Source organism: Petromyzon marinus, chromosome 63 (genome assembly GCF_048934315.1).
Source record: "Petromyzon marinus isolate PM22_M1 ecotype Great Lakes invasive population chromosome 63, UKy_Petmar_22M1.pri1.0, whole genome shotgun sequence".
In the NCBI taxonomy this organism is placed as follows: Eukaryota; Metazoa; Chordata; class Hyperoartia; order Petromyzontiformes; family Petromyzontidae; genus Petromyzon; species Petromyzon marinus.
In genome coordinates, this window is record NC_133729.1 from 3,132,472 (window position 1) to 3,146,479 (window position 14,008).

Sequence of the window (14,008 nt, forward strand, 5' to 3'; positions counted from 1 at the left end):
TCGACCTAGTGGCGGCCCACTCCCTGCGTGGGTGACGGCAAGGGGGGGGTGGCGGAGGAGGTGTCTGCGCGGGCGCTCACCGACGTCTCGTCTGCGCGCAGGACGACACTAGAGAGGTCTAGGCACGTGAGCGAGTTCAGGGTCAACTCGCTGGTCATCAGCGCCTGCGACATCGCGTTCACCCCTGCGCACGCGCACACACGCGTATACGCACGCGACAGACACGCACAGACGTGCACGCAAGGGACACACGCACGCCAACACGCGGACACACGTGGGAATGAAACGCAACGCACATGTTGGCAACATGGACAACGTTCGCACAGATATACAAGAAGTCACACGCGCGTACTTACAGATGTACATACATGGACACACCCACAGACACATATGGCACAGAAACGTAGGAACGGGCACACACGCACACTCAGATGGACATGCACGTGGACGCACATACACAGACACAAGCAACAACAAGACATTTACAAAGCACCTTTCAGAGGGGAACGCTCACGCGCGCACGCACGCACGCACGCACGCAGGCACCCAATGACCTCTGTAAAAGCAGCAATTGCCGAGCCGTTTAAAAATTCATGAATCCTTCTGTGACTGCGACCCATGGCAAGCCAAGTGGGTGGCGGGGTGGGGACGTTGCGGTGAGTGGGCGACTGTGTGCGCGGGACAACTTGGTCAGAGTGCACATCACTCAGCTTTATCGTAAACAAACAGGCAGTGTATCGTGGCTATATTGGCCTGGCATAATCTTTTTTTTAGATGTATAAGAGGGCGAGTGAATGAGTGAGTGGGTGGTGGCTAGTTTGGCCAAGTGAGTGGGTGAGCCAGTGGTTGGCTGGCTGGATAGGTGAGCGAATGATTGAGCGAGCTAGTGAGTGAGTGAGGGAGTGAGCGAGCGGGCGAGCGAGTGATTGAGTGAGCGAGCAAGCCAGTGAGTGAGCGAGTGGGTGGCTAGCTGGTCAAGTGAGTGAGCGAGCGAGTGGTTGGATGGCTGGGTGGGTGAGCGAGCGAGCATGTGAGCACGTGCGTAAGCAAACGGATGAGAGTCTAGCTGACCGAGTGAATGAGGACGTGAGTGAGCGACTGGTTTCGTGGCCTGAGTGAATGACTTAGCATGCATGTGAGCAAGTGGGTGAGCGGCTAGCTGACTGAGTGAGTGAGCATGTGTGTGAGCGAGCGAGCAAGTGAGTTGCTCGCTGACTGAGTGAGTGAGCATGTTAGTGAGCGAGCGGGTTAGTGGCTAGCTAACCGAGTGAGTGAGCACGCATGTGAGCAGGCAAGTGAGTGGTTAGCTGACCAAGTGAGTGAGTGAGTGAGCACGTGCGCGAGTGAGCCGGTGAGTGGCTACCTGACCGAGTGAGTGAGTGAGTGATCGTACCTTTGAGTGTGAGCGCTGTGCGGGACAGGTTGAGACTGCGTAGTCCCTTGCCAAGTCGGCTAAGCTGCTGACTCAGCTGATACAGCCCTGCACGTGCATGAGGGCGCACACACGCACGCGCAAGCATGGTGAGCGGAGGAGCTATGAGTTAGTAGAGGGGTGTGCGGTCCAGCATCCGTCTGTGCATAAATAGAATAGTTTATTTTTTATCACGTCATTCATGCAAATTACATCTCAAAAACGCCCGGGAAACTACCGTATAGACCGCACAAGCCCAAGTTCTGTGGTCTGCCAGTAAGAGGCGCAACTTGCTATGCACAATTCCAATCGATGAATGCATTGCTGAGTGCGGTGCAGCATCTGTGCGGTGCCGTGTCTGTGCGGTGCCGTGTCTGTGCGGTGCTGTGCTGTGTGTGGTGCCGCGTCTGTGCAGTGCTGTGTGTGGTGCTGTGCTGTGTGTGGTGCTGTGCTGTGTGCGGTGCCGCGTCTGTGCGGTGCCACGACCGTGCGGTGCTGTGCTGTGTGTGGTGCTGTGCTGTGTGTGGTGCCGTGTCTGTGCGGTGCTGTGCTGTGTGTGGTGCTGTGCTGTGTGCGGTGCCGCGTCTGTGCGGTGCCACGACCGTGCGGTGCTGTGCTGTGTGTGGTGCCGTGTCTGTGCGGTGCTGTGCTGTGTGTGGTGCCGTGTCTGTGCGGTGCTGCGCTGTGTGTGGTGCCGTGTCTGTGCGGTGCTGTGCTGTGTGTGGTGCCGTGTCTGTGCGGTCCCGTGTCTGTGCGGTGCTGTGCTGTGTGGTGCCGTGTCTGTGCGGTGCCGTGTCTGTGCGGTGCTGTGCTGTGTGTGGTGCCGTGTCTGTGCGGTGCTGTGCTGCGTGCGGTGCCGCGTCTGTGCGGTGCCGCGTCTGCGCAATGCAGCGGGTGTGCAGTGCCGTGTCTGTGCAGTGCTGTGCTGTGTGGTGCCGTGTCTGTGCGGTGCCGTGTCTGTGCGGTGCTGTGCTGCGTGCGGTGCCGCGTCTGTGCGGTGCCGCGTCTGCGCGATGCAGCGGGTGTGCAGTGCCGTGTCTGTGCGGTGCTGTGCTGTGTGTGGTGCCGTGTCTGTGCGGTGCTGTGCTGTGTGTGGTGCCGTGTCTGTGCGGTGCCGCGTCTGCGCGATGCAGCGGGTGTGCAGTGCCGTGTCTGTGCGGTGCTGTGCTGCTGTGCTGTGTGGTGCCGTGTCTGTGCGGTGCCGTGTCTGTGCGGTGCTGTGCTGTGTGTGGTGCCGTGTCTGTGCGGTGCTGTGCTGCGTGCGGTGCCGCGTCTGTGCGGTGCCGCGTCTGCGCGATGCAGCGGGGTGCAGTGCCGTGTCTGTGCGGTGCCGCGTCTGTGCGATGCAGCGGGTGTGCAGTGCCGTGTCTGTGCGATGCAGCGGGTGTGCAGTGCCGTGTCTGTGCGATGCAGCGGGTGTGCAGTGCCGTGTCTGTGCGGTGCCGTGTCTGCGCGATGCAGCAGGTGTGCAGTGCCGTGTCTGTGCGATGCAGCGGTTGTGCAGTGCCGTGTCTGTGCGATGCAGCGGGTGTGCAGTGCCGTGTCTGTGCGATGCAGCGGGTGTGCAGTGCCGTGTCTGTGCGATGCAGTGGGTGTGCAGTGCCGTGTCTGTGCGGTGCCGTGTCTGCGCATTGCAGCGGGTGTGCAGTGCCGTGTCTGCGCGATGCAGCGGGTGTGCAGTGCCGTGTCTGTGCGATGCAGCGGTTGTGCAGTGCCGTGTCTGTGCGATGCAGCGGGTGTGCAGTGCCGTGTCTGTGCGTGTGTTCGGTGTTCACCTCGGTCCTCCAGGCTGTTGTTGGACAGATTTATGGAGTGGAGGCAGCTCGCAGGATTTTGGGTCAACGCCGCGGCAAGTTTCTGCAGAAAATCACTGGGAGGAGAAAGAGGAAGGAGAAGGACGATGAGGAGGAGGAAACAGCGCAGCAGTACATGGGGGAGGGAGACGCAAATCTTGGAAACGTTGCTTTGGCCAAACTAAGTTTCCCTGTGTCTCGATTTATGAAAGATGCCGCTGCTGTGAACACTGCCGTGTTTTACAAATCGCACCTTCCTGTGCACAACGGAAGAAACCCGGAGAAAATCCGCGCATTCGAGGGAACAACACTCAAATCCCCGGACAGACGGGTTCGCAAATTATCTTGCCCTGCTACCCCCTTTCTGTCCACTTCACAACTGAGTGGTAGGTTTGGAGTTTTACAAATCTGGAGCTATGCACTTTTAAATCTCGATCGAAAAAAACTAATTTCTCTCTAACTACTTTTTGTGTTTAGTTTCATGTCCTTCCCCCGCACCTCCGATTTGCAGCACGGTTGGCTACGTAAGTTGCGACAAAAGCTCAACACACATACGTACACACAAATTATTACTGCGTAGGGTTTCACTGTTGTGCTGTATAGCTCACCCATACAGTGAGGGAAAACAATATTTGATCCTCTGCTGATTTTGTACGTTTGCCCACTGACAAAGAAATGATCAGTCTATAATTTAAATGGTAGGTTTATTTGAACAGTGAGAGACAGAATAACAACAACAAAATCCAGAAAAACGCATGTCAAAAATGTTATAAATTGATTTGCATTTTAATGAGGGAAATAAGTATTTGACCCCCTCTCAATCAGAAAGATTTCTGGCTCCCAGGTGTCTTTTATACAGGTAACGAGCTGAGATTAGGAGCACACTCTTAAAGGGAGTGCTCCTAATCTCAGCTTGTTACCTGTATAAAAGACACCTGTCCACAGAAGCAATCAATCAGATTCCAAACTCTCCACCATGGCCAAGACCAAAGAGCTCTCCAAGGATGTCAGGGACAAGATTGTAGACCTACACAAAGCTGGAATGGGCTACAAGACCATTGCCAAGCAGCTTGGTGAGAAGGTGACAACAGTTGGTGCGATTATTCGCAAATGGAAGAAACACAAAAGAACTGTCAATCTCCCTCGGCCTGGAGCTCCATGCAAGACCTCACTTCGTGGAGTTGCAATGATCATGAGAACGGTGAGGAATCAGCCCAGAACTACACTGGAGGATCTTGTCAATGATCTCAAGGCAGCTGGGACCATAGTCACCAAGAAAACAATTGGTAACACAACTACGCCATGAAGGACTAAAATCCTGCAGCGCCCGCAAGGTCCCTCTGCTCAAGAAAGCACATATACATGCCCGTCTGAAGTTTGCCAATGAACATCTTAATGATTCAGAGGACAACTGGGTGAAAGTGTTGTGGTCAGATGAGACCAAAATGGAGCTCTTTGGCATCAACTCAACTCGCCGTGTTTGGACGAGGAGGAATGCTGCCTATGACCCCAAAAACACCATCCCCACCGTCAAACATGGATGTGGAAACATTATGCTTTGGGGGTGTTTTTCTGCTAAGGGGACAGGACAACTTCACCGCATTAAAGGGACAATGGACGGCGCCATGTACCATCAAATCTTTGGTGAGAACCTCCTTCCCCCAGCAGGGCATTGAAAATGGGTCGTGGATGGGTATTCCAGCATGACAATGACCCAATACACACGGCCAAGGCAACAAAGAAGTGGCTCAAGAAGGAGCACATTAAGGTCCTGGAGTGGCCTAGCCAGTCTCCAGACCTTAATCCCATAGAAAATCTGTGGAGGGAGCTGAAGGTTCGAGTTGCCAAACGTCAGCCTCGAAACCTGAATGACTTGGAGAAGATCTGCAAAGAGGAGTGGGACAAAATCCCTCCTGAGATGTGTGCAAACCTGGTGGCCAACTACAAGAAACGTCTGACCTCTGTGATTGCCAACAAGGGTTTTGCCACCAAGTACTAAGTCATGTTTTGCAGAGGGGTTAAATACTTATTTCCCTCATTAAAATGCAAATCAATTTATAACATTTTTGACATGCGTTTTTTCTGGATTTTGTTGTTGTTATTCTGTCTCTCACTGTTCAAATAAACCTACCATTAAAATTATAGACTGATAATTTCTTCGTCAGTGTGCAAACGTACAAAATCAGCAGGGGATCAAATACTTTTTTCCCTCACTGTATGTGTTCAGGTGGCACAGCCTGTTATTCAGCACGACCTCTGACATTTTGCACCAAGTGCTGGGACCTTCTTCAGGAACTGAATTGGTCTCAATCCAGTTCCTGAAGTTGTTGTTGTTATTGGTGTTATTGTTGTTGTTGTTCGGGACCCTATTTGTTGTGGCGTCGGTGGCGGTATGGCAGCTGGCGTGAAGTGGCTGCCCCGGACTCCGTGTCTAACACAGACGCAGTCCAGCCACCAAGGCCAGCATGCATCTATGCCCGTCCCAGAATGCCCCTGTGCATGTCCCAACATGCAATGCGTCGTGAGCACTCACGACTTGAGCCCAACGTTCTCGAGCACCAGCTCCTCCAGGCGCGAGGATCGCGACATCACGCGCAGCACTTGTTCGCAGACCTCTGCAGACTGGTGCACATGCACGCATACACGCATCATCAACACACACACATACACGCCGTGGACAGAAAGACACACACCATCGACACGCACACATACACACACCATGCACACACACATGCACACCATGCACCACACACACACACACACGGCACGCACACACATGCACCATGCGCACAAATACACAAAGCAACAACAATAACAGGCATTCGCCAGTAAGTGGCGGTGACATAACCACGGCGCTCGTGCCAGGCTAGGTGCACTCTGAGGCCGCGTGAAGTGTCGAAAGGAGCAGTGGTGCAGTGGTTAGCGCATTGCGCTATGAACCCGGCAACCTAAGTTTAATTCCCAGCCACGGCTAACATCCCTGGCGAGTGGCGACATCTGAACCGGGCCTCTGGGCCTTCTCCACACCGAATCCAGATTTGACCAGCGTGGTGAAGTATGGTCGCACAATGCCCATAAACCGACATGGCATCGAGAGGCCTTCGCCCGGCAGCGGGCTGATAACGGGGCGGTGAAATCGAGGCCAGCACGGGGAGGGCGGCTTCTCGAATTGCGACCACGACTCTCCGAGTCGAGAGAGCGGCGAACAAACCCGTCGCGCGTTTCAGCCCAAATCGTCACGCACCAGCCTGACGTCCTTGCAGTGCAGCTTGGTGAACCAGGAGCTGAACTCGAGCGTCGCAACGATGGGGACCAGGTCCCTGGGTGCACGCGCACGCACGCACACACGCACGCACACGCACACACGAGCGACGCGTCAGGTCGGGGCTTCCGTCTGCTCGCTCCACTGAGCGCCGTGCATAGGTGGCACTCTTTCACTCACGCGGGCTGCGCACGCGCGAGTGAAAGAGTGTCTGCGCGTGTCTAAGCGTGTCTGCACATGTCTACAAGTGTTTACGAGTGTCTGCGCGTGTCTGTGCGTGTCTACGAGTGTCTGCGCGTGTCTGTGCGTGTCTACTAGTGTCTGCGCGTGTCTGTGCGTGTCTGCACGTGTCTGTGCGTGTCTGTGCCTGTCTACGAGTGTCTGTGCGTGTCTACGAGTGTCTGCGCGTGTCTACGAGTGTCTGCGCGTGTCTACGAGTGTCTGTGCGTGTCTACGAGTGTCTGTGCGTGTCTACGAGTGTCTGTGCGTGTCTACGAGTGTCTGCGCGTGTCTACGAGTGTCTGCGCGTTTCTGTGCGTGTCTACGAGTGTCTGTGCGTGTCTACGAGTGTCTGCGCGTGTCTACGAGTGTCTGCGCGTGTCTGTGCGTGTCTACGAGTGTCTGCGCGTGTCTGAGCGTGTCTGTGCGTGTCTGCGCGTATCTGCGCGTGCCTGAGCGTGTCTACGAGTGTCTGCGCGTGTCTGAGCGTGTCTGGGCGTGTCCACGAGTGTCTGCGTGTGTCTGAGCGTGCAGTTGAGGCGCACCTGCCGTCTAGGTGGCTGAAATCATTGAGGCTGAGCTCGCGTGAGTCGTGGGACAGGTAGATGGTGTCCACGTCCTGCAGACACACACACATGCACAGGTAGTGTGGCCAACACCATGCATGGCCGCCTTTGTCTTCTACCCGCTAATGTTTACACACTGCACCAGCCATTGCATTCATTTAAGGTCACTCGAAGGGATCTCAGAAGTGAGTCTGTGATATCCTTTTGTGCAGGCTGTTCTGTTAGGGTTTCGCATAGCACTGTGAGTTCCAAATGTATTTTTCATCTCACCAGATGACACATGCCTAGGACAATCTGGATAAAATTGAGGGCCAAAAAATGTCCCAAAAATATGAACAATAGAATACAATGTATATATGTTGTGTTATATGCAATGATTATGATGAAGATGACAATGATGATGGCGCAGGGAAGTGGGTGAGGTAGCTCACCCACTGCACCTCTTCCCTGCAGGGCAGGCCCAGCTGATCACAGATGCACGCATACGTCTGCGAGAATCCCCCTGCTCGTGCAGACGTCGCACACACACGCAGCACAACGTACAGACATCACTCACACACACACATGGGGCACCACACACAAATGTCACACACGCACAGCAGCACTGCGTTCAGACGTCACACACACACGCGGCACAACGCACAGACATCACACACACACACACATGGGGCACCACACACAGATGTCACACACGGACAGCAGCACTGCGTTCAGACGTCACACACACACGCGGCACAACGCACAGACATCACACACACACACACATGGGGCACCACACACAAATGTCACACACGCACAGCAGCACTGCGTTCAGACGTCACACACGCGCGGAACAACGCACAGACATCACACACACACACACACATGGGGCACCACACACAGATGTCTCACACGCACAGCAGCACTGCGTTCAGACGTCACACACACGCGGCACAACGCACAGACATCACACGCACACACACGCGCATGGGGCACCACACACAAATGTCACACACGCACAGCAGCACTGCGTTCAGACGTCACACACACGCGGCACAATGCACAGACGTCACACAAGCACGTGGCGTAACGCGCAGACGTCACACACGTGGCACAACACACAGACGTCACACACACACACGGCAGCAAACACAAACGTCCCACACACGCAGCACCGCGCGCAGATGTCTCGCACACAAACACAAGTGGCACAAAACACAGACGTCACACACACAGCACTACACCCGGACGTCATACACAAACTGCACCGCACGTAGACGTCACAAACACACAGACAGCCGGCTGACGGCGGTCAACCGGCAATAGCTGCCGCACGGCACGCTCAAAACCCCGACCGGGGCCACGACAGCTGTCGGCACCACGACCGCCCTCTCAACCCCCACCCCACAGCGGACTGTGTAAAGCGCGGTGTGGAGCGCACGCACCACAGGGCCCCATATCCACAATGCTCTGCCGGGCCCAGGCTGTCTGCAAGGAGTTCGCCCGCTCGTGCATGTCCAGAGTCAGCCTCTTCAAGAAACTGGCAAACGCACACACGCACAAAGACAAAGACCCCGCCGTATAGCCTTAACAGACTGTTGGGGCAAGTGCTGTTAGCGAGCTTGAGAATCGAGGTGGCTATCGCGCCCCGTCCCGTCCACGCGTGCCTGTCACAGAGGCCGCGTTTGTCTGCCATGCGAGTGGGAAAGGGGTCATAGGTCAATCGCGCCATGTGCTCATGCGACCCCGGTGTCACGCGCAGTGAAGTCTGTCGCAGCCTAGAGGCTCGCACGGCAAGGGTATTGGCGGCCTCATTGGTAACCCTCGTGCCTTCATGGGACGAAACGGTCCCGGGTTCGCCTCTCGATTCACGCGCCTTTCTGCGTTTGTATGTTCTCCCCCTGTTCCATCTTCGTATGTTTTCCCGCACTGTGGCGAGATTTTAACAACCCCGTGGGGAGCGGCAGCGTAACGGTTAGCGCACTGCGCTTACGAACCCGGTTCACCCGAGTTCGATTCCTGCTCACGGCCAACACCAGTGATGATTATCTGAATGGGTCCTGGGTCTCAGCGAGGTCGACTCAGCCTCAAATTAGTACCTGATGCAGTGTGCAAAAACACCGCGACGAGCGAGACAAAGGCGGTCCGGGTGTGGTGGTGGCCACCCACCCCCTCGTGTGCCGTGCCGGCCTTCATAGGTGCTGGTCGCTAACAGCACTTGCCCCAATAGTCTGTCAAGGCTATAAGGCGGATCTTTGTCTTTGCGAGTAAGCGTGGGTGTGTGGAGTGTATATCCTCTACCCCTGCTCTACATGGGTTTCCTCGCATAGCTAAAAGAAAGAAAAAAACAAGCAATGTAACTGGCATTGCCCCAAATTACTGAAATATTACTCAATTGGGATCGCGGTCAGCAGCATCGCAACACTACTGCGAAGACCTGGCAGGACCCTCTTGAAAAAACGAGTCTTGAGACTCGGCAAGGCTCTCCTCGGCAAACTAGCGGAAGAATAAAATAGTAAACAACAACAACGGCAGCGGGGGGGGGGGTCACTGCTGCGTTTGTTGTAGTTGTGTTGTGTGCATTGTGGTTGTGTGTTGTGGTTGTGTTGTGGTTGTTGTGTTTGCGTGCGTTGTGGTTGCGTCTGTTGTGGCTCTGCGTTGTAGTTATGTGTGTCTGGTTTTTGTGTTTGTTGTGGTTGCTGACTTGTGGTTATGTTGTTGTGGTTGTGTTGTGTTTGTGGTATGTGTTGTGGTTGTTGTGTTGGCTGAGGTTGTTGTGGACTCACAGAGGGATGACCCCGGGCACCGCGGCCACCATGCTGTCGTTGTGTTTGTTGTGGTTGTGTTGTGTTTGTTGTGGTTGTGTTGTGTTTGTTGTGGTTGTTGTGTTGGCTGAGGTTGTTGTGGACTCACGGAGGGCTGACCCCGGGCACCACGGCCACCATGCTGTCGTTGTGTTTGTTGTGGTTGTGTTGTGTTTGTTGTGGTTGTGTTGTGTTTGTTGTGGTTGTGTTGTGTTTGTTGTGGTTGTGGTTGTTGTGTTGGCTGAGGTTGTTGTGGACTCACGGAGGGCTGACCCCAGGCACTGCGACCACCATGCTGTCGTTGTGTTTGTTGTGGTTGTGTTGTGTTTGTTGTGGTTGTGTTGTGTTTGTTGTGGTTGTTGTGTTGGCTGAGGTTGTTGTGGACTCACGGAGGGCTGACCCCGGGCACCGCGGCCACCATGTTGTCGTTGTGTTTGTTGTGGTTGTGTTGTGTTTGTTGTAGTTGTTGTGTTGGCTGAGGTTGTTGTGGACTCACGGAGGGCTGACCCCGGGCACTGCGGCCTGTGCGGCGACCATGATGTGCACCAGAACGACGTCGGCCTCCTCCGCAGAGCCCATCGTCATGGTGACGCCGACCCGCTCCGTCTCTAGCAGCAACTGCTCAACAACAACAACAACTGCTCAACAACATCATTAACAATAACATCATCAACAACCCAACAATATGACCAGTAACATCATCGTCAACATAAACAATGACATCAAATATAAACAATAATATAACCAACATAAACGATGACATCAAGAACATCAACAAAAGAAACCACAACGACAACAACCATAACATCAAAAACAACGTAAGCACAATGCCACAACTCAATAACAACAGTATCCATATAACAACACCAAATAACACAACACAGACAAAACCACACCGATTAGGGGTTCACGACAGCAGTTTTGTTATAAAACTACCACCGCGTGGCACCAACCACAATAAATGGAAGCGGATGAGCTCTTGAGTTACCTAAAACTATAAACTATCACAAATGATAGCTCAACGCAGTGGATTGTCATCATGTGGAAATTTACGAGCAGCCAAATAATCTAAACGTGCGTCAGTTATAAATGTGGAGGGAAAAACCGGAGAATAATCCATGCGACCACTGGGAGAACATGCAAACTCCAAGTACAGTAAAACCTTGGATTGCGAGTAACTTGGTCTGCGAGTGTTTTGCAAGACGAGCAAAAATGTTAAATAAATATTAATTTGATAAACGAGCGAGGGTCTTGCAATATGAGTAGTGCGTATGTACGCTTTGTCTGCCGAGCGTCACGTGATCACAACTGATATACGAGTGCTTTGATATACGAGTGCTTTGAATTACAAACACGTTTCCGGAACGAATTATGCTGCGCAATACAAGGTTTTACTGTATAGAGCAGACGCCAGGGTCGGGATCGAAGCCACAACCTCCGGTATACCAGGCGCGGTGGTTAACATTTCGCTCGCCACGCGCGGTGACTGCAGTAAAACCCCTCGAGAGCTGGCGACGGAGAGCGCAAGGTCACCGCTTAGGATGGCCCGTGGCAGACTCAACAGGTGGACCCACGCAACTTCATTCATTTAGACAATTAATCTCCAAAACACTAGACAGCCCAAAGTCACCGCTTGGCGCGGTGCGTGGCAGACCGGCGCAATCGGTGAACCCGTTGTGGCACCCCGGGCATGCATGAGCGTGCCATGCGCTCTGCTAGTGGCAACTTTGAAACAACGTAAATTATTTGAAAAAGTATTTTATTCCCACCCAAATAATATTTTCACTGCCCTCCCCCCCCAATCCCCCCAACCGTCTTATGCTGCCCGGCCCCAGGAGCTGCCTCTCTCACCTTGTTGCCCTTGAGTGTGGCCGCCTGGATCTCCAAAAAGTGGAACGTGGACTCCACCTGGAAAGGAGCGCGAGGAACCGGCGTCACGGACGTACGAGACAGCGGCCGCCCTCGGCGGAGAGGCGGTTCCTTCCGGGCGGCCATCGCTGTGGCCAAATATTTGGCACCAGACGGATGATGCGTCGGTTTGTCCAATAGAATGAAATATTGCGTACACTGTGCGCAAACTAACTACTGTGCGTTTTTGTTTTACCAGGTAGGGCTCACAGAGCTACATGCAGCTCTTTTTCAGAAGCGACCTAGCTATCACAAATGATAGCTCGACGAAGTGGCTTACCACGTGGGAAATGTATAGCAGCCAAATACTCTAAACGCTACGTTGATTCTAAATGTGGAGGGAAAAACCGGAGGACCTGCAGAAATCCACGCGATCACGGGGCGAGAAAGACGCAAACTCCAAATATACAACAGCAGGCATCGTCAGGGTCGGGGTTGAACCCACGACCTCCTGCATGCCAGGCGAGGTAGTGAACATCTCACCAGCGTGGCGGGAGACAGAGGAACACATGCATTAGAGAACTATAAAAGGCAATGACATCTACACTATAAATTTCGATTTAAAGCTTTCGTGACTGCAATGATTCATCTTCTTTGGTTCTTTCGGTAAAGTCACGTAAAATGAGAATAAAATAATAAATTGATAAAATAAAATAACATAATAATATTCTCACGACGTTTCGGCCACAACACAAGCGGCCTTCATCAGGTGAAGGGACGAGACTGTCTGGTAGGACAGCGCTGGAGTGAAAGAGCCACGTTCAGATCAAGACCTTTAAGCTGTGTGAGAGGAAACAAAGCGCCTTGACAAAGGAATTAGCATATAATTTAGCATTGAAATGGCTGAGTGATTAGCTTGTGACTGGTCACAGAAATAGCTATGTTAAAAGTTAAAGCATACACATCCGCAGAGGCACCCCTTGATAAAGGAATTAGCATAGAATTTAGCATTGAATAGCTAAGTTAAAGCATACACATCCGCAGAGGCACCCCTTGACAAAGGAATTAGCATAGAATTTAGCATTGAAATAGCTGAGTGATTAGCTTGTAACTGGTCACAGAAATAGCTACGTTAAAGTCAGAGCATACACATTCACCGAGGCACTTAGTACAAATCAAACAGGAGAATTTAGCATTGAAATAACTAGGCGAATTGAGCATTGAAATAACTGAGTGATTAGCTAGTGACTGGTCACAGAAATGACTATGTTGAAGTCAACGCCTACACATCTGAGCTATTCACAGTACTATATAGTGAACCAATAAAAGACTAAAATATAAATTACCTTAATGTTATCAATAAACTCTATATTCTCCAATCAGCTAAGCTACCAACAATAAGTCGTTATATATCACAATGCTATATGGCGAAAAAATGGGTGGATTCTTACCCTCAACTTTAGCACCACGGATAGCTACGGGCCCACTTCAGACGGACGAGTTCATCCATGGTCGGAACAGAGGAGGGGGAGAGAGACAGCTGCGAGGCGCTATTATACTCCATGTTGTAAACCATACCATTAACATGGCAAACTACCCTTTTTGGATGTCTTAATTAAAAGGAGACATGATGGTTCAATGAGCCACTCTGTCTACAGGAAAGCTACCCATACAGATGCTTACTTGAAACCGGATTCCCACCACCATCCATCCCAGAAGAACTCCCTCATCAAGACTCTATACCATAGAGCCCAATGCATTTCCGACCAGGAACACATTACCAGTGAACTCAAGCACGTACACCAGGCTCTCAGGGCTAATGGTTACTCCGACTACACAATCCGCAAAGCCATCACTCCAGTCATGAAGAAGGATCCTCTTGTGGAGCCACTCAAAACCATCACCTTACCCTACATTGCAGGGGTCACTAAAAAGATCTCCAAAATCCTGAATAAACACAAGATCCAGGTCCGATTCAACACAGTACATAAAATCCGTGATTTAGTTCCATCTGTAAAAGATGCTGTTCCAGACATACAGTACCTGGGCGTTTACAAACTAAAGTGCCTCTGTGGTAGTAGCTACATTGGAGAAACCAAACGACATATCTCGGACCGCATCCGCGA

At 52.5% G+C, this 14,008-nt stretch overlaps 1 protein-coding gene across 2 annotated transcripts in view; it reads right to left on the minus strand.

Moving 5' to 3' along the window:
• LOC116956016 (F-actin-uncapping protein LRRC16A-like) overlaps nucleotides 1–14,008 on the minus strand; it is a 48,621-nt gene that overhangs the window by 22,039 nt on the left and 12,574 nt on the right. For both annotated transcript variants that reach the window (XM_032977407.2, XM_032977406.2), the window contains exons 4-13: nucleotides 11,886–11,942; nucleotides 10,531–10,652; nucleotides 8,676–8,770; nucleotides 7,683–7,753; nucleotides 7,231–7,304; nucleotides 6,449–6,524; nucleotides 5,738–5,826; nucleotides 3,187–3,281; nucleotides 1,394–1,480; nucleotides 81–184 (exon numbers count right to left, since the gene is read on the minus strand). In XM_032977407.2, coding sequence (XP_032833298.1) covers nucleotides 81–184; nucleotides 1,394–1,480; nucleotides 3,187–3,281; nucleotides 5,738–5,826; nucleotides 6,449–6,524; nucleotides 7,231–7,304; nucleotides 7,683–7,753; nucleotides 8,676–8,770; nucleotides 10,531–10,652; nucleotides 11,886–11,942 — 870 coding nt within the window. The remainder of the gene's footprint in view (nucleotides 1–80; nucleotides 185–1,393; nucleotides 1,481–3,186; nucleotides 3,282–5,737; nucleotides 5,827–6,448; nucleotides 6,525–7,230; nucleotides 7,305–7,682; nucleotides 7,754–8,675; nucleotides 8,771–10,530; nucleotides 10,653–11,885; nucleotides 11,943–14,008) is intronic.